The 26,308-nt window shown below is 40.2% G+C and overlaps 1 protein-coding gene across 1 annotated transcript in view; it reads right to left on the reverse strand.

Moving 5' to 3' along the window:
* The window catches only part of aspscr1 (ASPSCR1 tether for SLC2A4, UBX domain containing), a 230,930-nt gene that overhangs the window by 94,839 nt on the left and 109,783 nt on the right, over nt 1–26,308 (reverse strand). The window contains exons 8-10 of the mRNA XM_080209458.1: nt 10,319–10,387; nt 5,629–5,783; nt 3,694–3,775 (exon numbers count right to left, since the gene is read on the reverse strand). Of these exons, the coding sequence (XP_080065584.1) occupies nt 3,694–3,775; nt 5,629–5,783; nt 10,319–10,387 (306 nt within the window). The remainder of the gene's footprint in view (nt 1–3,693; nt 3,776–5,628; nt 5,784–10,318; nt 10,388–26,308) is intronic.

Here is a 26,308-nt window from a genome sequence, read left to right on the forward strand (position 1 = left end):
AGATAAATATGAGAGGTTACAGAGCCTGGATAGGACTGCAGTCGGCGCAGACTCGATGGGCTGAATAGCTTCCTTCTGCACTGGGGTTTCTATTCTAATATTTATTTCAAATCGTTGCTGAATGCGTCAACATTTTTCAAAGATATAATTCAATTTTGTGTTTAGATTGCTTGAAATGGCATCACTTTTCACGATAAATTCTTTGTCTAAAATGGGGGGGGGGATTAATTTTGCAGAAGTATTTTATCACATGACAAAATCTGCCACCTCACCCCCACCCCAGAATCAAACATGACTTTATGAATAAGATTAGTCTCTGTGGTTTACATGCAGTATTTAATAGAAAGCTTCAAGTAATCTAGCATTGGTTCAAAATTTCATGTAGAACGCAACATTACAGCGCAGTACAGGCCCTTCGGCCCTCGATGTTGCACCGACCAGTGGGACCAATCTAATGATCCTCTAACCTAAACTATTCCAATGTTATCCATATGCCTATCCACTTATCATTTGAACGCCCTTAAAGTTGGTGAGTCCACAACTGCTGCAGGCAGGGCATTCCATGACCTTACTACCCTCTGAGTAAAGAACCTACCTCTGACATCTGTCCCATAATTACCACCCCTTAATTTAAAGCTATGTCCCCTTGTTTAGCCATCACCATCCGAGGTAAAAGGCTCTCACTGTCCACCCTATCCAATCCTTTGATCATCTTGTATGCCTCAATTAGGTCACCTCGTAACCTCAAGTCCCTCAAGCCTTTCCTCATAAGACCTTCCCACCATACCAGGCAACATCTTGGTAAACCTCCTCTGCACCCTTTCCAACGCCTCCACATCTTTCTTATAATGCGGCGACCAGAACTGTACGCAATACTCCAAGTGCAGCCGCACCAGAGTTTTGTACAGTTGTAACATGACCTCACAGCTCCGAAATTCAATCCCTCTACCAATAAAAGCTAACACATCGTACGCCTTGTGGCAACTTTCAGGGAGCTATGCACATGTACCCCGAGATCTCTCTGCTCGTCAACACTACTAAGAGTCCTTCCATTAGCTCTATATTCTGTACTCCTGTTATTCTTACCAAAGTGAATCACCTCACACTTTTCCGTATTAAACTCCATCTGCCATCTCTCGGCCCAGCTCTGCAGCTTATCTATGTCCCTCTGCAAACTGTAACATCCATCCTCACTGTCTACAACTCCTCCAACTTTACCTATCGAACGCTATCAAATGTAATTTATCAAACGCTCTGCAGAACATTATACTCTGACCAAATGTATTCAATGAGAACCTTTCGCATTACGTAAAGAAAGCTGAACAATTTATACTTATCCTTATAACTAATAGTTCAATTTTTAACCAGGTATTTGATACAGCTCCTTCTTAACCTTCAATATAGCTAGAGTATACTCAATTCATAATAAGAAATAGGAGCAGGAGTAGGCAGTCTAGCCCTTCGAGCCTGCCCCGCCATTCAATAAGATCATGGCTGATCTGTCATGGCTCAGTTCCACATTCCCGCCCTCTCCCCATAACCCTTAATCCCCTCTCTTATCAAAAACCCATCAACCCGCGTCTTAAAAATATTTAGCGAGGCAGCCTCCACCACTTCAACGGGCAGAGAATTCCAGAGATTCACCACCCTTTGAGTGAAGAAGTTCCTCCTCAACTCCATTCTAAACCGCCCCCCCTTTATCTTGAGGCTGTGCACCCTAGTCCTACTGTCTTTTTTGAGCGGGAAGAGTCTCTCCACCTCTATCCTATCCATCCCATTCATCATCTTATACGTCTCAATGAGATCTCCCCTCATTCTTCTAAACTCCAACGAGTACAAGCCTAGTTTATTCAGCCTCTCCTCATAGCTCAACCCCCTCAACTCCGGTATCAGCCTAGTAAACCTCCTCTGCAAGGCCAAAATATCTTTGCGCAGGTGCGGCGCCCAAAACTGCACACAGTACTCCAGCTGCGGCCTCACCAATGCCCTATACAGCTGCAGCAAGACCTCCCTACTTTTATATTCAATCCCCCTTGCTATGAAGGCCAGCATCCCATTCGCCTTCCTGACCACCTGCTGCACCTGCAAGCTGGGTTTTTGCGACTCATGCACAAGGACCCCGAGGTCCCTCTGCACCGTCGCCTGCTGCAGTTTTTCGCCCTGTAAGTAATAGTCCTTCCTACCATTATTCCTACCAAAGTGGACCACCTCGCACTTGCCAACATTAAATTCCATTTGCCATTTCCTGGCCCATTCGCCCAGCTTATCTAGTACCTTCTGCAGACTCTCCACACCCTCTGCACAATTTGCCGTTCCCCCAATCTTGGTGTCATCAGCAAGTTTCGACACCCTACACTCGGTTCCCTCCTCCAGATCATCTATATAAATGGTAAAAAGCTGAGGCCCCAGCACCGACCCCTGGGGCACTCCACTAGTCACCATCCGCCAATCCGAATAGCACCCGTTGACCCCCACTCTCTGCCTCCTATTTGACAACCAATCCTCCAACCACGCTAACACCCTACCCCCAACTCCATGTCCCTCGATCTATTTGGTAATGTGAAAAATGATTATTTTAAAAACTAATAAATAATAGAATATTTTGTACTGAAGTGACTTGACTATGTCTCTATTATCCAGGAGTTCCAACAATTTGAACTGATTTGGGACTCCTTTATGGTTTCAAATGGCATATTTAAATTTTATTTTCTTTGAAGAAAGGTTCAAAAAAAAACTTTTATCAGTGAAAACAGAAACCAGTGAAATATTGTTCCCACTGGTTTATGAACTGTTTGCAAGGGATGTGGACTCAATATCACAAAAACAGTGAGTGATTAGAAGTGGGCAAAATTACTGCGGATGCTGGAGTCTGAAACAAAGACAGAAAAGGCTGGAAAATCTCAGCAGGTCTAACAGTATCTGACAAAGGGTTATCCAGACTCGAAACATGGGCTCTATTCTCTCTTCACAGATGCTGTCGGACCTGCTGAGATTTTCCAGCATTTTCTGTTTTTGTGTGTGAGAGGTTAAAAGCAATGCTTTCAGATGACGGGGTTGTTAGAAAATGTAATGTTTTTATCACAAATAATATCCAACCAAATGTCTTAATTTTACAATTCGACTCAGAGTCACAGAGCTTTACAGCATGGAAACAGGCCCTTCGGCTCAACTTGTCCATGCCACCCTTTTTTTTTAAATACCTAAGCTAGTCCCAATTGTCCACATTTGGCCCATATCCCTCTATACCCATCTTACTCATATAACTGTCTAAATGCTTTTTAAAAGACAAAACTGTACCCGTCTCTCCTACTACCTCTGGCAGCTTATTCCACACATTCATCATCCTCTTGAGTGAAAACAAATGCCCCTCTGGACACTTTTGTATCTCTCCCCTCTCACCTTAAACCTATGCCCTCTAGTTTTAGACTCCCCTACCTTTGGAAAAAGCTATTGAATTTCTAGCTGATCTATGCCCCTCATTATTTTATAGACCCCTATAAGATCACCCTTCAGCCTTCTACGCTCCAGAGAAAAAAAGTCTCAGTCTATCCAGCCTCTCCTTACAACTCAAACCATCAAATTCTGGTAGCATCCTAGTAAATCTTTTCTGCAATCTTTCCAGTTTAATAATATCCTTTTCATGATAGTTAATTACTAATGTGTGATTTTTCAAGAAACAGATCATTCACAAACCTTTGGATAACGCTCTGTCTTTTCCTTCAATTGAGAGTCTCTCATCGATTTTGTCATCAACGGAGCCTCTTCCAGACGTCGCCTGAGCAAACAGAAAAATGAGACATACTTAGCAAGTTCCTCACCTTGCATCCCAATCATATTGACTCCTTGCACCTATAGGATTCCACAGGAAGGCTATCTAACCAGGCAGCGTTATATCCAAGTTTGATCTTCTCACTATCTCACATTCATAAGTGATTAGTTCCAGCATTTGGCAAAATAAAACCATATTGTCATTTGTTAATTCAAGAGTCAAATAATTTGGCATAATTTGGGACCAAGATCAGTTAGATAGTCAATATCTTTTCTCAAAGGTAGGGGAGTCTAAAACTAAAAGGTGAGAGGGGGAGATACTAAAGGGTCCAGGGAGAACATTTTTTCACGCAGAGGGTGGTCAGTGTCTGGAACAAGCTGCGAGAGGTAGTAGTAGAGGTGGGTACAATTTTGTCTTTTAAAAAGATATACATTGCAATTCTAAGAGAATAACAGATTCTGATGTGGCTAATGGTTCGAATCCTCTTCTCGACACACCCTTCTTTCACTTTTGCAAGGTGTTGAGGTTGATAAATGGTTTTCTTCAGTAGTTTGGGATTTTCTTCTGTTCTATTCATTATCATCTCCCTAGTCTGTGTTCATATCAGTTTGAATAACTGCAAACTACACATCAGGTTGTATGCCTTGGGATATAAATTGAGACTACACAAGCTTAGTATCCATGACTAAAAGTGTCTATCTAATGGTGACAGAAAATAAAACTATAATATGAAAAGTTCAATTTTTTATGAAAACCATGTCCCAGATCAATATGATTTAACACTCAATGAAATTGTAACAAATGTGATCGATCCCAGACCAAAAGGGATGTAGATAAGGGGGGAGTTGAATGAACTGAATGGCACTTTCTGTATTTCTAGATGTGTCATTCCTCTAGTCAAAGAAAAGCAATATGAACAAGAAATTTTGAGATAACTAACACAGCAAAAATTGGTGTCTTTCCAATCTCGGCCACATCTCAGTGAAATGGGCCAGTAACAAGGACCATAACCACTTTGGGAACAGATTTTGAAACATTTTGCTTTTCCATCGGAATATTTTTCTGTTTCCCAAATCTTTTTCTTACTATTCAGATTTCCAACATAAAAAGATAAAATCGGTTAACGGCTTTGCTGTTAAGAAAAATTAACAAAGGTATCAAAATTTGCTGTAAAAATCCAACTAGTATTCTTTAAAAAAAATGTTAGCCAGTGCTAACCATTATTCTCTAACTTCATTCTGATATTGCTTAATTTCCAGGAGAATTCTACCATTTATATCACAAAACTACATTTTCTTCTAATATTTACATTGGTTGTGTTGCTGTTTAATTTAGCCATGTTTGCACATTGTTGCAGAATTCAGATATTAGTGAGATTCCCTGATATGCAGTTAATGCTGAGTGATCGTTGCGATTTCATCGATGTTGCTTGGAACCTGCCCAATCTCTTTTTTTTTAAGGCGGGGTGGGGGATGCAAGGGTTGTGCAATATCAACGCCACAATGCTGGACCAGGACTTAAACCCAGCTACGGACATTGTCTGCATGATCTACTGGCAGCTGACAACAGGCTCCCGGTAAAAAGCCCACCTAAGGCAGGTGTTGACACTTTCACTCAGGATTGCTTTTAACGCTGCAATTGTCCCAAGAGGTAAATGGGGAATCAACCTCAACTGTTCTGTCTCCACTGGGTGCCTGGCAAAGACGAGTAACAAGTAAACTGCAAAAGCTTCAGTTCAGGACTGATCATCACAATAACTATAAATTTGAATGAGAGATTATATTAGATTATATTAACATCAGTATACTTGTTTTTCTTAAACAACACAGTGACAAGCAGAGGTAAAAAATCTAGGTTACCTTTCACTTTTCAGTTGAGCAAAACGCTTTCTAACATCATCTATGGTAACCTGGAAGAATTCATCAGGTAGTTCCTCAAAATCACTTGGTTCTTGAATTTCTTGTGCATGGTTCGCCCCATCCAAATGGTAAATAAGAGCCTCTCTGTCAACAGGCTTGGACACAAATACAAATCACATTGTTGTCACATCAGTCAGTTTAATGTTGATAGTATTCAAATTATAACTGGTTTCAATTCCTTAGACCAGCCAGAGGACAAAAGCACTTTTGAGTGTTCATGCTAATAGTGGCATGGTGGCACAGTGGTTAGCACTGCTGTCTCACAGCACCAGGGACCCAGGTTCAATTCCTAGCTTGGGTCACTGTCTGTGGAGTTTGCACATTCTCCCCATGCCTGTGTGGGTTTCCTCCAGGTGCTCTGGTTTCCTTCACAGTTCAAAAATGTGCTGGTTAGGTAGACTGGCCATACTAAATTCTCCCTCTGTGTACCCGAATAGGCACCAGAGTGTGACGACTGGTAGATTTTCACAGTAACTTCATTGCAGTGTTAATGTAAGCCTACTTGTGACTAATAAACTTTACTTCAGTTGAATAATATATATTTTATGGTATACAGATACACATACATGGGGATCAGAGTTCCTATTTTTATAACCTGACATCAAACCAATATCCTGTCTACCCTCAGATGGATGTAAAGGTCACTATTCTGAGAAGGAGCCTGGGGATTCTCCTAGAATCCAACTCATTATTTAACTCTCAACCAACAACACTTTCTGGGCATTATCTCATTGCTGTTTGTGCAGCCTTGCAGCATGCAATTTACCATCATACTGGGCGTGAGGGTGGGGGCAGCAGGACAGACACACGTGGGGGTGGGAGGGGCAAAAAAGCGCAAGAGAGATGGAGAAATGTGAAGGAGTGACAGCAGAGGGTGAGAGAGGAGACTGTGGGATGCGTGTGTGTGTGTGTGTGTGTGTGTGTGTGTGTGTGGTGGAGAGGGGGTAGGAAGGGGGGATGAGAGAGTGCCAGGGCAGAACGTGTCCATTACTCTGGCTCAGTCCCAGCATCAGCATTCTCACTCACCCTCGCACCATCATCCGCTCTCATGAAATGAAGTGACTGAGTCCCTTCCACTCTATTACTCACCTTTATGTATTACTCACTTTTTTTTTTGCCACTGTGCCAAATTTTATCTTTCTGAAGTTTGTTCACCGGCCCCTTGAGAGAGAAGTTTTAAAATGTGGCTCCTCCATGCAAAACTTGGGACAAGCCAGCGCTAACTGCTTGTAAAGTACAAAAAATGCTGCCAGCAATCAGATCTGCAGTCTGTTGGATCAGTGCTTAGTCTCAGAATTCAAGTCAATCAATCCAGCAATCATTGTGACTGTTGAGCCATCAAAATAGACCCACTGACCAGGATTTGTCTCACGGGAAACCATGGTTTTCCTCTCCCTCTTTTCTCCCGAAAGTGACTTCCCTCAAATCCTGCATCTCTTGGTACCTACCTGCTTGTTTCTTCCACCAGCTCACTGAGGTTTGCTCTGCCATACTAGTTTTTCATGCTTCCCATTCTATCTCCCACATCTTTAGCTTTCACACACATGCAGTTTCATACACATCTTTTATTTCTTGATTTCTCATGCGTCATGCTAACATAATTTCTGCCATTTAACTACCTTCCAGACTCCACTTTAGCCCTTGTCTTACCATTCAATTTATTTCCCCATCTGCGTGGCTCTGTTTTACCCCCTCCAGTTGCATTGTTCCTTTTTAAAACTTGCCCTCTAAAATGCTTAGCAAGCCACCGTCTTATTGCTTTTTCAATCCGAATGCATTATTCATATTGAAACGCTATTTGCCGGTTTTCTCCGCAGTTGATGTGTTTCCAGCACCTTTTGTTTTTCAGATTTCTAATATCTGCAGTTAGATGCATTGACCCGAACAGGCGACAGAGTGTAGCAACTAGGGGAATTTCACAGTAACTTAACTGCAGTGTCAATATAAGCTTTACTTGTGACTAACAAAACTTTACTTTAACTTTTTCAATGTTTAAACCTCTAGTGGAAAATGGACCCTTCAGGCAGCATATTTAATTTGAATAAGATTTTTGAATTTACCACAATAAGGGAGTGATACTGACAGAACCTTTAAATACAAATGTAATCAGGTGAACTGGTCAACATTGGGCTCTTTTGGTTTGTGGTATTCTAGTTAAACACTGCCACTTTATCCTAGCTGCACTTGCATAATTAACAACAGGATTCAAAAAATTCACACCCCTCAGGGGACTAATGTCACGCTGGCCTGCTGGCAATTGTCATTCATTTAAATTCATAAACTAATCTATTTTGGGACTTACAGCATAGAATGTTGAAAACAATATACCAAAATATCTTGTCATTCCTTGTAATTAAACTATGTACAGGAGTATACATGGGCAAAAAAAGCACGAGAGACATTACCGAACATAATTCTGAATAACTCCGTTCTCCAAAAGCTACTTTAGTAATGAATTGTCCTGAAAAAGTGCACTATCAGCACTGTTTCAATAGAAAGCAATGCTCCATAAAGTTCCTGTACCTTTCCTTTAAAAAATATTTCAGGATGTGGATGATGTTGGCAACAGCCAATATTTAGTTTTCATCTGAACTGTTCTTCGGAAGGAGATGGTGAGTCACCTCTTTGAATAAAACTGAGAAACATGCACTAGAGGGCAGTTGAAGGGTTTTTGGGATTGGACAGAGAGAGGACATGCCCCTTTTGTTATGGGTCAGGAGTGACATATGGGCTGGACTGCATAAGGGTGGCAGATTTCCTTCAGGGTACCAAAAAGGGTTTTACGGCTATTCATTTAGTTTCACAGTCATCATCATCAAATCTAACTTTTTATTCATTTTATTTTAATGAATTTTAATTCCTAGCTGCTGTGGTGGGATTTGAACTCAGTCTCCAGATCAGCACTCCACAGCTTTCGATTAATAGCTCAGTAACATAACCATGCTGCCAAAGGATGGACATAAGAAATTCCCCCTTATGAGTATTTTATTAAAAATGGGTAAATGTGGCACGTAATGTTTTTAACCATAAGTGTCACAAAAAAGAGGGCTTTAAAGAATTCAATGGTAAAAAGAAATAATTTCTACCCAATTTGCATTACTTTTGGCAGAGATAACATTATTGTTTTTTTGGGATTCCTTTGCAACGGGAATTCATTGCAATAATTAATTTACAGAAGATGTTGGTGGCCACACTTACCCCGAAGTTTCACAGCAGGGCTTCTATACTAAATCAACTTTCAAACAGGCAAAGAAAAGCCTGGACTAATGAAATTGCCTTGCTATACAAGATCACACACAACACAACTGAGACATGTTTCCAATTAACAAGCAACATTCGACGTGATGCCACCAGTGGTGCAATCAAATAACTAAGATCAAAAGGACAGATTTTATGGATCTCTTAAGTGTCATAAAGTCAATTGGTGGGTAAGGTACATTTTAATACTGGTTCTAAAGCATGCAAATTCATTCTTGCAATCACACTCTTGGCCAAGTTAAATCAGTATGGTCTCTGTGCAGATCAATCTAATTCTTTTCCAAAGGATATTCAATGTTGTTTATACATTTAAGTTTCTAAAATAAACATAAAATAAAGAATAAACACAAGCAAAAGTTATGAAAAAATTAAGTGTACCGCGTGCCTGGTTACATTTCAGCTATGATGTAGAGATGCCGGCGTTGGACTGGGGTAAACACAGTAAGAAGTCTCACAACACCAGGTTAGAGTCCAACCAGTTTATTTGATAGTGATCAAATAAACTGGTGAAATAAACTATCAAATAAACTGATTGGACTCTAACCTGGTGTTGTGAGACTTCTTACTATATTTCAGCTAGTCAAGCCTTCTGCAAAAACATATACTTTTTAAGGTTGGCTGCGAACTGGCATTACATCATCTGTAAGTCCAGTATCTTTAATCCTATCTCCAGTACTCCTTTTATGGTATCCATAGTATAGGATCCTGGACCAGAGTATAGTCACGTGGTGCAGGGTTTGGCTCTGAATCTGAAGAATTTTAAGTGTTTCCCAGATGTTCAGAAATAATTATGAGGGATATCAATAGGGCAGATAGAAAAAAAACCCTTCCCATAGTAGAGGGGTCAATAACAAGGGCGCATTGATTTAAGGCAGAGGAGATTTGAGGAAAATCTTTTTCACCCAGAGGGTGCTGGGAATTGGAACTCTCTGCCTGAAAGGGCAGGATAGGTGGGAATCCTCACCGCATTTAGATGAGTACTTAAAACGGCATAGCATACAAGCAACGGCACAGCAAACACGGATATGGACCAAGTGCTGGAAAATGGGATTAAGATAGATAGGTATTTGAAGCCCAGCACAGACACGACGGACTAAAGGGCCTCTTTCTGTGCTGTAAAACTCTATGACTCTAAGCACCCACCAACACCACTCCCAGCTCCTGAATTCACTTGATGCATAATTTTAAATCGAAGGGGAACTCAATTGGGTTCATCCCAACTGAAACATAATCAAACAACTAGTTTTGGAACCCATCCCCACATCATTCCCAGCACCTACTTCTGGCAACTGACATAAGAATCACCATTTTACCTCAGATGTATGATTATTGAAGATGGAATGAAAAGGCTGGATGACCAAGTAGTATGTACCTTCAAATACTCTTTGGTGATGGATGTTTCCGGGGATTCCAGTTTCGGCTGTTGGATATTAACTGGACTCTACAAGATAAAAATAAAATTGGGGTTTACAGACTAATTTTCAGCAGAACTGATATTACCTGGACTTGTGCTGGAAGTTCAATTTGGAAAGACAAACAAGTCTGGGTGGTGCAGCTTTTAGGGAAACGTAGCTCAGTAGATTATAGTACAGTAGGTTAAAATCATTTTAATTACAGCCTTTTTTTAAAAAAAATGAGAAAGGTGTGTCTGCTTACAGAAACTCTCCAAAACATTCCAGTTGCAAATTTTATATGCTACCTCAAAAGAAACCAGTGGCATTCCTTGCAATATATTTGGAACCCCACTATACACAGACACTGTAAATAAAATTCTTTTCATAGACAAATGATTACTAGTGCTGCAACAACCACATGTCAATTAACCCTCCTATTAGCAACAATATCTTGAAAGAAGCTTTGTCACTAACACAATGAACCTAGGTGCCAAGGATCTATTGCCATAAGAGACTCAATGTTTTGGATATCATTTATTCAGAACCAAAATGGAGGGTATATGGGACTGAATGGGGCACAGGTAAACATAGAAAACAGAAGCAGGAGCAGGCCATTTGGCCCTTCGAGCCTGCTCCATTATTCATTTTGATCATAGCTGATCATCAAATCCAATATCTCAATTCTGCCTCCCCCCACCATATCCCTTGATCGCTTTAGTCCCAAGAGCTACACTAATTTGGAGAAGAGCTCTCAAATGCAAATCAGCGTGGCCAACTCCCAACTATCACAGGAACGCATTCCCCCTTTCTTCATGAAAAACCCAACTACCTGGAATTTCAAAAAAATATGCATAGCATACTTCAGAATAAGGAATTTTCTAATAAATACCATCTGTAAATTGTAGCAGCAAACGCCAAAATTTTATAAAACACTTTCCAACTGTTTTCATCCTTCCTGTATTGAATTCATATCAGAACAGTTTGACATTATAAAGAAAAAAGATGTCCTGGTTTAAAATAAGTGCGAGCGTATACGTGGACTTGAGCTCAATGCACCATTTAACCAGACTTCTGATTTCATAGAATTGCAGAATTTTTATGGCACAGGCGGCCATTTGGCTCATCACGTCCACATCGGCTCTCCAAACTAGCATTATGGCTTAGCAGAATTTCTCTGCCGATTCTCCAGACCCCCGCACACTGATATTTTACAAACACTGTTACAACTTCAGGGAAAAGTGAAAAGTCAAAGTCATTTAGGACACAGAAGGCCATTCATTGAGTCCATGCCAGCTCTCTATGGAATAATCTAGTCAGTAACATTCCTCCACTCCGTTCCTGTAGCCCTGCAAGTTTATTTCCTTCAAGAGTCCATCCAATTCCCTTTTGAAGTCTTTAAATCAAATCTCAATAAAGATGCAAAGATTGCTAAATGGGGCAGGTACATCATACTGATGTGGGAACCGGCACAAAGACAATATTCTATCAGACTGCACAAGCAATTCTTTTCTTGCTCGCAACAAAGATAATCACAGAATTGTTACGACGCAGAAGGTGGTCATTTGGCCCATCATGTCTGCACCAGCAATGTTAATATTTACTGTCCGTCTCATAATGGAATTTCATTTGATTTTAATTTGATTTATTATCACATGTATTAATACACAGTGAAAAGTATTGTTTCTTGCATGCTGTACAGGTAAAGCATACCATTCATACAGAAGAAAAGGAGAGAATGCAGAATGTAGTGTTATAGCTAGGGTGTAGAGAAAGATCAACTTAAGGCAAGGTAAGTCCATTCAAAAGTCTGACAGCAGCAAGGAAGAAGCTGTTCTTGAGTCGGTTGGTATGTGACCTCAAACTTTTGTATCTTTTTCCCGAAGGAAGAAGGCAGAAGTGAGAATGTCCGGGGTGCATGGGGTCCTTAATTATGTGGCTGCTTTGCCAAGGCAGCAGGAAGTGTAGACAGAGTCAATGGATGGGAGGCTGGTTTGCGTGATGGATTGGGCTACATTCACAACCTTTTGTAGTTCCTTGTGGTCTTAGACACAGCAGGAGCCATACCAAGCTGTGATACAACCAGAAAGAGAATGCTTTCTACGGTGCATCTATAAAAGTTGGTGAGAGTCATAGCTGACATGCCAAATTTTCTTAGTCTTCTAAGTCATTCTGATTGAATGTTGTAAATTGTCTTCTTGTTCGCTCTTCTATGACATGGTTACCAAAACTAAACATGTCCTTTGCATACAATCAAATCATTATACTGTCTTAGCACAGCTTCTGTGATATTCTGTTGCTCCAGCTATATTTTAGCATTGTTAGCTTTTTTTTGAACATTTTGTTATATTGCTGAAAGAGAATTATTGCCAAATCCCTTTCCAAATCTTTCAGCTAATGCAATTCCATTTGATACACACCTTCAATGCTACAATTACTGAACCCTTGGAATCAAATAGTGTTATGGACTCAGTGAACAGAAAAATGCAGGCAAGTACAGGATGAAGCCTGCATTTCCAATCACAAAAACAAATACTTCTCCACCAGCCATCCCACCAATACCAACTGAAATCGCCCTTAATTTTTCCACACCATTGGCCTCCACAGTCTCCCTCAGAAGCACCTTACACACACTCAATCTGAGCTGTTGATGCACCTTTTCTATTCCAACACTGAGTCAATGGTCCCTATTCTAAAGTTTGTGACAATCTCCAGCGTATTGTTTGAATTAAATCCATTCAAGAGACTTCAATATTTAAATATTACTTTTTGCTTAGGAGTTTAAAAAAATCACGGGTTCTTCAACCTGATTTCTTGGCTTGGACAGATTAAACTTGGGAATCAGTTTGGTGGCTCTTTTCTACTGTTGCCTTGCTGTTAGAATGTAACCGGTGACAACTTTGTACTGGATGTAATGTGACCGACGGGAACAAGATGTGAGGATCGGCTGACCCAGTAAACCAAGCAACCAATTACAGAGCGATGGAATAGTCTGCTGACCAGCTGATTCACTATAAAAAAGGAACTATGTAGAATTGTGGGGAGCTTGGAGTGGCCCAGGGCGAGGCCCCAAGTTTGGAGTAACGGTGTTTCTTTATTAAATCCTTCCTTTGATTTATAAGTTGGAGTGAGTTTTGTTGTATTTTCATTAGCTGCATTTTGAAGAATTCCTTACAAAGAAACATTGCTATGCCATATACCCTCAACTGGTATACTGAGACATTGTACAGCATGCCAGAAATTGGAGAAACTACCCAAATTCACATTATCTAAGAATCAACAGGAAAAAAGGGAACCTTCATCTCATTAACTTACTGAGCAACCATGGAGAAGCCCAATTTATTTTGACTTCAATTCACTACAAAATTTACAGCATAACCTTGATGCATCATCAAGCAATCAATTTCCAATGCACTTCCCTACAATCAGGTGGGCAGGTTGTTGCAGTGTGCTACTGCTGGTATACCATCTACGAATTACCCTTTACTTTTCTTCAAATCTTGAGGAAAGACAATGAAAATACTAAAAACAAAGTGAAGTTGTCCTGAATGTAAACCTGCTTAGTGGTGTACAGGGCAATAATGCTTTTAAAATCTCATGAAAAGTATATACAATAAATTAGATATATGCACACACAACTTGCATTTTTATGATGTTTTCTGCATAGGTAGGCTTCAGGAAATGTCTTCAGGGAGCTGGAGAAGAAAAGGGGTTTAAGAGAGGGAATTTGACACAGATGAAGGTACGGTCTTCTATGGCGAGATAAAGCAGAAATGTCAACATGGCAACTCGAGAAGACCTTGGATACACATTATAAATGACCTGGTTGGACCTGAGTGTGGCCAGGAAGGGGACCAGTGTCAGTCAATTCTTCTCAAAGATTAGATAGTGGATGTTATAGCCTTTTTAAGACTCAATGTCAGACAGTCAGTCTGCCAGGCTGGAGGTTCTGCAGAATCACATGAAGCACGTTGGTTGGTGCAGAAGGATCAAAGAAAACAACATGATATTATGCATTATGGTCATTAGAATGTTAAGTGAGACTTCATTTGGGTGCAATATCAGGAGGATTGGAAGATATGTGGATGATGTAGGTACAATTCTAGGGGACAACATATTCAAGGACCCTGGATCAGCAAAAGGAGATTGGAGATGGGTAACAAAAGATGGGTGCAGATTTTTCCTTTAAGTAAGGAATGATAGTTTTGGAAAGTAAGAGGAGAGCAACTGTATAGAGGAAGCTAAGGCTCAAAGTCAGGATGTGGAGATGCTGGCGTTGGACTGGGGTAAAAACAGAAAGAGGTCTCACAACACCAGCTTAAAATCAAACAGGTTTATTTGTAGCAAACGCCACAAGCTTTCGGAACACGCCGTTCTTTTGTCAGGTGGGTGGTTCTCCCACCTGACAAAGGAACAGCATGTTCCGAAAGCTTGTGGTGCTTGCTACAAATAAACCTGTTGGACTTTAAGCTGGTGTTGCGAGACTTCTTTCTGTTCAAAGTCAGGATGCAGAGAAGTAGTCAGTTATCACAGACCAAGGTGCTCAAAATAAGTTATTAAATCTATTGATGTAAATCAATAATTAGAAGAAAAACTTTAATGGAATCCAAGCCCTCCTGGATCTCAAATTTTGACTCTTAAAATTACTTTCATTACTCATTGCACTTTACCCCCATGTCAAGTATCCAAGGTCCTGAAATACTTTGTTTTCTCTGTGGGTGGAACTGAGATGAAGCTGAGACTGGTGATCTTGCTCAACTGCTAGAATCAGGAGGCATCGCTGAAAGTCCACATCACTATAGGCATATCATGAGTGCCTGTCTGGTTGTTGGGGGCTGCTTTAGCAACTAACTCATTTCAAAACTAGCTTTTTTTCTGGCCACAGCCCAATTATAAAATGGCTGTACCATAACTAACAGAGGCAAAATCTTACAGCACTTCTCTACTTAAAAGATGCAAACAAATGCAAGTTGTTTAAAGGGGTCTGGGTTGGGTCACTGAGGTGACAATGACATCATCGAGCAGACATGTACGCCCTGGTTCAATTGGACATCCAGATTGTTCAGCAGTAAGAAAGTCAGAAAAGAGAAAATTCTTATGGTGGAATTCTCTTTCTGTCAAAGGATTGATCTTTCCATCTAGGTAGTTCCCATCAGGCAAGATTCTAGGCATGATATGGAGATGCCGGCGTCGGACTGGGGTAAACACAGTAAGAAGGGATTCACCTGACGAAGAGTTTAACCTCGAAAGCTTGTGAGTTTACTATCAAATAAATCAGTTGGACTTAAACCTGGTGTTGTCTGACTTCTTACAGGATTCTAGGCACCAGAGGAGATTCAAAATTCCCAAGAATTCCTAGTTAAAGAGGAGGCAAAAACCTTGGTCACTTCATAACCAAGTGGATGCTAGTGTGGGAAGATTTTCTAGGTGTATCCTCCAAAGTGAGTTGAAATTTCGATAGTCTTGTGACCTTTTTGCAGCATTTTGGGTAGTTCAATTGAGTATTTAAGTGGGAAAAATTAATTGACTTAAAAAATCTTTTGCTCATTTGTTAGGTGAATCTCCTGCTAGTAAAATGTGGAATTCTCATGGCCAACCTTAAAAAGAAAAAGACTGGATGGCCTAATCAGAATCCCTTTAAAAGCTAAATGACTGGGATTTGAACTGCTGCTTTAACGTAGATCATAAGAACAATGCTTCAGCTGCAACTTGCAAAACTACTGGGCAATCGTACAGTCATAGAGGTGTACAGCATGAAAACAGACCCTTCAGTCCAACTTGTCCATGCTGCCCTTTTTTTCAAAAACCCCTGAGCTAATCCCAATTGCCCACATTTAGCCCATATCCCTCCAGACTCATCTTACCTATATAACTGTCTAAACGTTTTTTTAAGAAAGACAAAATAGCACCTGCTTCTACTATTACCTCTAGCAGCTTATTCCAGATACTCACCACCCTGCGCGTGAAAAAATTTAGTCCCTTTTTTTATCTCTCCCCAATAAAAACTCAATAAAATGGATATGGGCTAAATCAATAAAAATGCAACAAAATGCTCCACGGAATGGGTTCACAATAATACACCAAACCTAAGATATTAAATGCAAGCACAGTCCAAATTCCTAGTATTTTGTATGTACAGCCTCAAAGATATAAGAACATAAGAAATAGGAGCAGGAGTAGGCCATCTAGCCCTTCGAGCCTGCCCCGCCATTCAATAAGATCATGGCTGATCTGTCGTGGCTCAGTTCCACATTCCCGCCCTCTCCCCATAACCTTTAATCCCCTCTCTTATCAAAAACCCATCAACCCGCGTCTTAAAAATATTTAGCGAGGTAGCCTCCACCACTTCAACGGGCAGAGAATTCCAGAGATTCACCACCCTTTGAGTGAAGAAGTTCTTCCTCAACTCCGTTCTAAACCGCCCCCCCTTTATCTTGAGGCTGTGCCCCCTAGTCCTACTGTCCTTTCTGAGCGGGAAGAGTATCAGCTGCAGAAAAATAGAAATCATTTATGAAGATAAAATATGCCGAAATTGAAGTTAAGTAGTGTTTACAGCGATTTCAAGGCACCTCGCCAAAACTAACCTGCCATGTGGCAAGCATATTACTAATTAAAGTACTTAGCTAAAAAAAAGGATAATTGTTGAATTATGGTTTGTGTATCAAAACAGGGTTGCAATTAGAGTTTAACCAGGCTACAGGAGGATGATGATTATGAGTCTGTCCAAAATGTTTAGAATTTTTTTTGATGAGTGTATAAATTTCAAGCAGACTTTAGAGAATATATGCATCAAGAATACTTGTTGCATTAACTGGTCAAACATAATGAAGTCCTTTTTCTCTAGCATAAAAGCATAACAAGGAGATATGATCCTGCAACTGTGTCATCCTTGCTGTCCTCCACTTACAGCTAAAAAGGAAATTTTACCATAGACTGCCAACTCACTACTGACTAATAATGCAACAAACTTAGGTGATGCGTGCCAACATTTCTCTTTTATGCATTCTCTGGCAAGGCCCCAATTCAATGCCTCTCCCTAACAGCCCTCCAGAAAGAGATGTAGAGTTACTTTCTCAAATTTTTGCAGTCTGTGAGACGAGGATACACCCAGTTGTCGTAGCAGTCTGGTCCAAATGTGTGAACATAGAACATTAGAACATAGAACATTACAGCGCAGAACAGGCCCTTCGGCCCACGATGTTGCGCCGACCAGTTTTTTTTTAAAAAAACTCTGACCCACTAATCTAAACCAATCCCTTTTCGTCCATAAACCTATCCATAAATCTCTTCAACGCCCCCAAACTAGGCGCATTTACAACCGCAGCAGGCAGGGCATTCCAATCCCTCACCACCCTTGTGGCTTGCTAGATTATTTCAGAGGTCAGTTAAGAGCTAACTGCATTACTGTGGTCAGAATCAGATATAAGCTAGACTGGGCTCAAGGCAGATTTTCTTCTCTGAGGGGCATTCGTGAATCATATGGGGAATTTTATAATAATCTAGTAGTTACATGGTCTCCCATACTGAACCTTTTCTTCCTGATTTAGGTAGCTGATTGAATTTATATTCTCCAGTTGCTTTGGTGGTTTTAAACCATGTCTCCAGTCATTAATCCAAGCCTCTGGACCGTTTTGCTACCATTCACATTATGCATCAAACCTACACCGCATTAATTTTGTCAAATGTAGCCACAGATGTTTGAAATCACATGCGAACATCTTACTGAAATCATACGTACACATGCATAAATGCTCAGTCATCTCAAATTCCTCTTTCTGCTTTTTAGTCAAGGTGCCAACTCATTCAAACAGGCCAGCCAACATCTCTGCCAGAATAGCAGGCAGGAATATCAAATCAACAGGTTCAGCATTTATACTGCACTAGTCCATATCTATCACGATTGCACGCCAAACAGTAATCCAGCACTGATGCTGAGTCTCACTTTGCAATGGGCCTCTCATTTGTTTCGAGACACTGTCCTTTCAATTCACCTTCAACGTGAATGTTCTGCACACATGCTACATTTCAAACCACATGCATTTGACGACCTTAACAGATTCTACTTTCAAGGTTTGCAAAGTAGATGGAGGGTAGTTATTTGTAGTGTGTACACAAGGTACTCAAAGCAAAATCACAAGTCATTGAATAACCTTGCAGGTTAAAAATTAAATGCTGAGTTTTTAAAATAGTTTTTAATGGATTGGAGCCTTTGGTGTATATCATTCAAGTTTGGAAACATCAATCATTGTTCTTTAAAAATTCCAGCGCAGATATTAATGTCCCTTTCATTAAGCTGGAGGAACATCGAAACATACGAAGTTTAAGGCATGGGTAATGTTAAATTGGTTAAACCAAAATGATGAATGTTTCTAACTAGAGAAAACTTTTAGGAAATTGGTGATCATTCTCTTCTGAATAATTGAGATACCAGCCCACTTATCCAGCAACTGCCGAAATGTCAGTGTCTGCCTGCAATAGTAGATTATTGGTCTTTAAGGTGAGGAGTTAACTACCCAAAGGAAGATGCCATTAACAACAAAGTGATCGCTTTCAATTACATCCACCAGGTCATTGACAAAGACAAGAAATATCAAGGGGTCAAACATGTTTTACTGGGGCACCCCTGCTTAATTGCTACAATAAGACATGCTTTCATTTATCATGAGCTATGTTTGTGCCCTCTGAGCATGTGGCTTTGAAATCCTCAAGTCAATAAGTATATGTACTGGTCAATGCTCCCATTTAACTCAACTTCATCCTAAAAAGAGAAGATCTGTTCAGTTACATAAATTGCATTTACTTTTTTTTAAACAGCAAAAGACAAGCAAACCCTGCACTTACTAAAGGCAAGGTTGATTTAAAATTAAGATTATTTTGATATCATATTGTTTACTTGATGAATTGGTGCTCTGGATTAGTTAAGCATTGAATCCCTTTCAGCCCATCCACATGGCATTTCAACAACATTCAAATTGCCCTTTTTTTTTGTAAATCTTTCTTACATATGCATTTCAGTTACCAGAACTGGATTTCACTTGCTATTTTCTGCTTGTTTGCGAATTTTGCTAAGGTGCTTCTGTAATCCCTTGGTTGGCACATCACACAACTGCCCTCCTAATTTCTCACATTTAACCAAAAAATGATTCACACATTGGAATCAAAAATTTCTTTTGCAGATGAGAAACAGCAGGAGTCCCATCCATCACCTGTCGCAAAAAAATGCCACATGGTTATTCTCCCCTTCCTGGTACTTCACTGTGTCCTATCATTCCAGTAAGAAGTCTGACAACACCAGGTTTAAGTCCAACCGATTTATTTGATAGTAAACTCACAAGCTTACCCCAGCCCAACGCCAGCATCTCCACATCATGACTCCCATCATTCCACCAATCCCTATCCAAGTTTTATCAAGATAATCATTACCTTAAGTCATATATAGAGCCATAGAGATTTACAACACGGAAGACAGCCAGTTACCCTGCTGTGCCAGCCCTTTATTAAAGCAATCAAAATGTAATTTAGCTGCTCTACTCTCTTCCTAAAATACTCCATCTTCCCTGCTTTGAATATTCATTATGGAGTACATTCATTGTTTCAGTTTGTTTGCATATGTAGCAGTCATTGGGCTTTCCAACACCTACTTTGGTTCCACTTCCCCAAAAAAGTGACTGTTGTAAACTAGGATTTCTTCCTCCTTTCCAAATCAGTGCTGGGCGGCACAGAGTATGTAATAGGATCACAGACTAGGAAGAGGCTACTCAGCCTGCATGTCTGTGCTAAAATTCTGCAAGAACAACTCACCTCAGTCTCATGGCCCATTTCCCCACAGCCCTGCATTTTTTTTTACTTCAATTATCTTTTGGAAACCATAAGTGAAACAACCTCCATCACACTTTCAGGCAGAACATTACAGGCTGCTGCATAAAAAAGCTTGTCCTCATGTCAACATGGTTACTTCTGCCAATCATCTTAAATCAGTGTCCTCTGATTCTTGATCCTTCTACAATGAGAACAGTTTCTCTCTGTCTACTCTGTCCAGAACCTGAATTTTGAACATATCAAATCCAACCTTCTCTCCTCCAAGGAGGGCAAGTCCAGCTTCTCCAATCTATCCATATAACAGAAATTCCTGATTCACGAATCATTTTTGCACTATCTCCAATGACTTAACATGGTTCCTAAACTGTGATGCCCAAAGTTGAAAGGTATACTCCTGTTGAGGTCAAATCAGTGTTTTGTACAGGTTAATCATAACTTTCTTGCTTTTGTATACCATGCTGTTATTTATAAAGCCAAGTGTCCTGTAGCTTTGACTGAACCCTCAACCTGCTTAGTCACTTGCAATGACTTGTGCATATCTAATTGCAGATGCCTCTGCTCCATATCTCCTTTAGAATTGTACCTTTTAGCTTACATTACCTCTCCTCATTCCTCCTACTGAAATAAACTATTTCACTAGATTCAATTCCAGCATCCCACTTTCATCACCATTCCACCAGCCTACACCCTTTTGAAGTTTAATACCATGCTCCTCATGGTTTGGAATACTTTCAAGCAGCAAATTTGCTCCTGTTGATTAATTCCATTATTTTACCAATAATCAATGCAAGACTAATAAGCCTGTAAGTGAACTAGATTTGTTTATAACCTTTTTGGAAAGAAGTACTGCATTGGCTTATTTCCAATTCAGTTAGACCTCCCTGTATTTGTTTCTTGTTTGAAATTAGTTTTGAAGTCTTTCAGCCTGTTTAGGGTCTCCACGAGTAATGAGAAAGTAATTAGATTCAACTGATGGCAATGCTAACCGTGATTTGTCTAGTGAATACATCCAAGAAGTAATCATTTATTTTGTTAATTGCTTTTAGTTCATACCAGTTGTGTCTTTAAAAGGACCTTTTTAAAAATTTTTATAATGTGCTTTCTTCCATGATGTGGCAGAATTTCTTGCTGCTGGTTATTTACTTGCGACATGACGAACAATAGTCACAATGGTAGTCTTAAGATGAAGGTTGGATTGGGGGATGGGGAAAATATCTAATTGGTCTAGGCACACAACATACATTCGTCTCCATTTTGAAGTCACACATTGTCCTCATTTTTACATAGCTATTATAAATTCATATTGCCACATTTAGAATGGAAGCTGTGTAGTCTCATCAAATAGTAACCCAACCCTCCTGCCAGTGGTGATGCTGTAGCTCCTTCATTAGAGGAAGTGCAATTAGTGTGACACGTCTATAAATGTAGTTTCCACTAGAATTGTGGACGTGGAACATGTAATGGAAAAAATTGCAAGGAAGTGCAGCAGGATTTAACAGATCTTTTACAGTGTTTTGTTTCTACAGTTACATATATGTCTAGTTCCTTGTTTGCATGCCTCCAAGCCTTCCCCCATTTCCACTAGCCCCAAATGCCTTTTCACATTTATGCTTTTTCTTCCACTTTACCCCAAAATGCAAGAAATAATTTGTTCTCTCATTCATTTCATATTGTACTTTTTGTTTTACCTCAATTGGAATCACATTTGTTTAGTCTGCAGGATATACTTATTCTGCATGCTTAGCAGCATGTACCAAGTCCCAATCAAGTTGTTTAAATCTTTTCCTAGTCCCTTAACACTGGCTCTTCTAAACATATCCTGTATGTTTTGCCCACAAAATCAGATGCAACAATACAGTTTCTATCATCCTAAGCAATCATCATTCACATCTGGATCAAATCCATTGCAACTGCTGATGCCGTAACACCATCATGTATAGTTGCTAGCTCAGGCACCACTCTGCTAGGCACTTCCAGTCATGTTAGGTTGGTTAAAATCTCTCTCAATAATACTTTTGGTTGGAAAATTTGACCTTTGAGAAAAGGTCATTGAAGCATCAGCTCTTTTCTCTCCTTATAGATGCTGCCAGACCTGCTGAGATTTTCCAGCATTTTCTCTTTTGATTGGATCTGTATTCCTTATTGCTTTGTTAAATAACATATTCTTCACATGTCGATTTGGTAATCAGTAGCAGATTCTGGAATTATCTTTTCTGCCTCTGCATCAAATATCCTGAGGCTGTTGGGAACTTCACATAATAACTTTATTCCCCAACTGACATTTCCAATGATTTAATCTCTCTCCAGTCTAGTTTGTTCTTCCAGAACACTCAAACTCAGTCCACAAGATCTCCACCTTATTCTTTCCTGGGAATACTGGGTAGTTTGTCTGCCTTACCAGAAGTTTTATTCACCTGATCAGTACCATGGGACATAACACACCAGGCAGGACATCTGCATGCCTGCAAATTAGGCTGTCCAACATCCACCCTCCATTATCATCGACTGTAGTCTCTACTCATCCTCACCATGAGGGCCAAGAACTGTAATCCTGTACAACTTTCTCATGCACTCCCTTGCGGATAACCACTCACTTTTCCCTCCCTGCTTTACTTCCATTCTCTTGCTCTCTCCTGTGTCCCATTAAGTGTGGTGTGGCAATCTTCTGTGTATTTTCCACACAAGATTTCTCTTCAGTGAATATTAAGTATAACCAGCTGGTCCTCCAGCTATAGGTAACTAGAGAGAAGATCTCTCAATAAAATAATTTAGAATTTTAAAGTGTTCGGTTTAATTGCAAGGAAGTAGTTGATACCCAAAATTAAATATTTTTAAAATAGTTTCAAGTTCTATTGAGTGTCCTTTTTTTCAGAAAATCAGAGACGATTATTAATTACATGTAGTTGTTACCTTTGATCTTAGCTATTGGTTGGCTATTTAAAAGCATTCCTTTAAATATTTGAATTGTTTCTGAAAGATATATGCCATCATTTTCCTCACTGCACGTGAGTTTGGTGGTGGGGGGAGGGTCACTGCTTGAGAGTCTTGTTCAGACAGGTTCAATCATGATGGTCCCCCCATGCCAACACCATAGTTAAGAAAGCACCCAATGCCTCTACTTTCTCAGCAGACTAAGGAAATTTGGCATGTCAACTACGACTCTCAGCAACTTTCAGAGATGCACTATAGAAAGCATTCTTTCTGATTGTATCACAGCTTGGTATGGCTCCTGCTCTGCCCAAGACCACAAGGGACAACAAAATGTCGTGAATGTAGCCCAGTCCATCACACAAACCAGCTTCCCATCCATTGACACTTCCCGCTACCTCAGCAAAGCAGCCAGCATAATTAAGGACCCCACGCACCCCGGACATTCATTCTTCCATCAAGAAAAGGATACAAAAGTCCGAGGTCATGTACCAACCAACTCAAGAACAGCTTCTTTCCTGCTGCTGTCAGACTTTTGAATGGACCCAACTTGCACTAAGTTGATCTTTCTCTACACCCTAGCTATGACTGTAACACTACATTCTGCACTCATTTTCTTCTCTATGAATGGTATATTTTGTCTGCATAGTGCACAAGAAACAATACTTTTCACTGCATGTTAATACATCTGACAATAATAAATCAAATCAAATCAAAAATTTTCAGGCTAGATAAGAGGTGAGAGGTGACCTGATAGAGGTTTATAAGATGTTGAGAGGTATAAATAGGGTGGATTCTCAGAGGCTATTTCACAGGGCTGGCATGGTCGCTACAAGAGGACACAGGTTTAAGGTGCTGGGGAGTAGGTACAGAGGAGACGTCGGGCTAAGTTTTTCACTCAGAGGGTGGTGGGTGAGTGGAATCAGCTGCCGTCGGTGGTGGTGGAGGTGAACTTGTCGGGGTCTTTCAAGAGACTTCTGGATGAGTACATGGGATTTAATGGGATTGAGGGTTATAGATAGGCCTGGTAGGTGGGGATATGATTAACGCAACTTGTGGGCCGAAGAGCCTGTTTGTGCTGTAGCGTTCTATGTTCTATAATTACCTGTAGGGAAAAGAGCTATGAGACTACAAGAGAACGGAATGCGTTGGCTTTATCCGAGACAGAACTGGCTTGGACACAATAAGCCAAATGGTATCCACTCTGCAGCGATAATTTTATGACTGATTCTATAATTACATTGCACAGCCTGGGGAAGAGGGGGAGACACAAAATTGTGGAAGTTCATTAGGGTTGAACAGGTCCTTTTCAGCAGCACACATGGATCCATTTTCTTTCCAGATTAAATGCTAACAGCACTGATGAGGTTGCTGAAGTAAGATGTTGCCAGGAAACTCTCAACACTACTTTAAGGTAGTGTCTAAATGGCACAAGTGAGCAGCCAGGGAATCCTTTCTCCACATTTTGCTTCCAAGTACACGGAAACATATGTAACCTGACTGAGATTAGGCACTAAATGGAAGTAGCATCAAACCACCACCACTAATCACACAGCATTTCACACTAGTGCTCCAATGGCATACACCACGGTGCCACCTTTTATAGTCTTCTATACAGTGAAGGTTAGCCAAAGTACAAAATGGCCCAAACTACTAGTTCAGATGCCATGTTTTGCAAAATTGATGATCTTAGCTCTCCAACTTTTAGGGCCCTTGATAACAGCCAACATCTTGATGTTGTTCTCAAATTTTGTACCTGTTCTGCTTCTTAAGCTATATGTTTCCTCTTTGGTCTCCTGCTTGCTCTGCTGCTCTCAAATTTTACCAGCCACTGAGATGTTCTCGTTTCTCTCACCCAAGTACGTGCCCAAGGAATTATAATTGTCTCTTTGTGCTCATTCACAAAATTTGCTCGTGTGCCCTGCTTTTTTCAAAACTTCATTAGTTGTGTGTGTAGTCCAACTAATTCCCATTGTACATATCAGAAACCACAGCTCTGCTGCCGTTATCTTCCAGTGTCTTCAATTTATCTTTCATTGTCTTGACTGCAAGCAAAGTTACTGTGTGAAGATGAAACAGTCTTGTCTGTGGCTGTGGGAGACAGTCTTCTAAATGAAGACAAATTGTCAAAGAGTGGAAGAAGTTTCACTCAACGTTTGGTCAGAAGCAATGTGGCAATTTAGATGGAAATTGTAAAAGGAAAAAACCAGCAGACGTTCTTTTGTACAGCACCAAAAAAAAAATTAAAAATAGAACACAATTCCATATTAACTTTTACTTAAAAAGCAGAACTACTGCTTTATCTTTTTTTTCAACTAAAAAAAAGTTCTGCTTCTTTTCTTCTGGTTTCCAGTAAATCTCTTTTACATCACAAACCTCAATTATGGCATTTCTACTGGAAGATCAAAGGAATAACTGGAATGCAGCCAACGGTTATATTATAATCAAAGTAACATTTTAATGAACGATATACAAAGGGTTCACTGCAGATCTTCTGAGATCATTTATTTTCCAAACTCCTCCTCAAAACAATTTGCTCCTCGTTTTGAGGAGTTTGTGTCTCAAGAGGAAAAGCAAAAAAAATGGCCACATGATCTAATCTGTGCAATTTAAATTAGGCAAACAAAGCTGGGAATTTTAACCAGTTTGCATCAGCAAATAATATGTTCCAAAGCTTCATCCTTCTACTGGTATTTGTATGTGAGTGCAACATACAATATAATGGGTAATTAACATGCTCACTTATTAGGACTATCATTCTTACATGCTTCTATGTTATTTAAGATTGTGACATGTGCTTCTGTTTTGATTTTAAAGTAATATTGTTTGAAACTAGTACAATTCAAGACTCTGGACAATGCCAATCATCATAAGAGGATTCAGCCAAAGTTGTGCTATACTGAATAACTTCACTAAATCCCCAAGCCAAGGAAGGACAAGGTTAACATTGCTCCTCTTCCTGATGACTGAGCTGCACTGGAAAATTTAGGTACATGGATTTTCAGTGAGACAAGATCAGGATCAGTGGTGACCTCGATGGCACAGTGGTTAGCACTGCTGCCTCACAGCGCCAGGGATCCAGGTTCGGTTCCCGGCTTGGATCACTGTCTGTGTAGAGTTTGCATGTTCTACGTATCTGTGTGGGTTTCCTCAGGATGCTCCGGATTCCTCCCACACTCCAAAGATGTGCGGGTCAGACGCATTGTCCAAACAGGTGCTGGAGT

This window comes from Carcharhinus amblyrhynchos, chromosome 21, assembly GCF_965287045.1.
Source record: "Carcharhinus amblyrhynchos chromosome 21, sCarAmb.v2.hapA, whole genome shotgun sequence".
Lineage (NCBI taxonomy): Eukaryota > Metazoa > Chordata > Chondrichthyes > Carcharhiniformes > Carcharhinidae > Carcharhinus > Carcharhinus amblyrhynchos.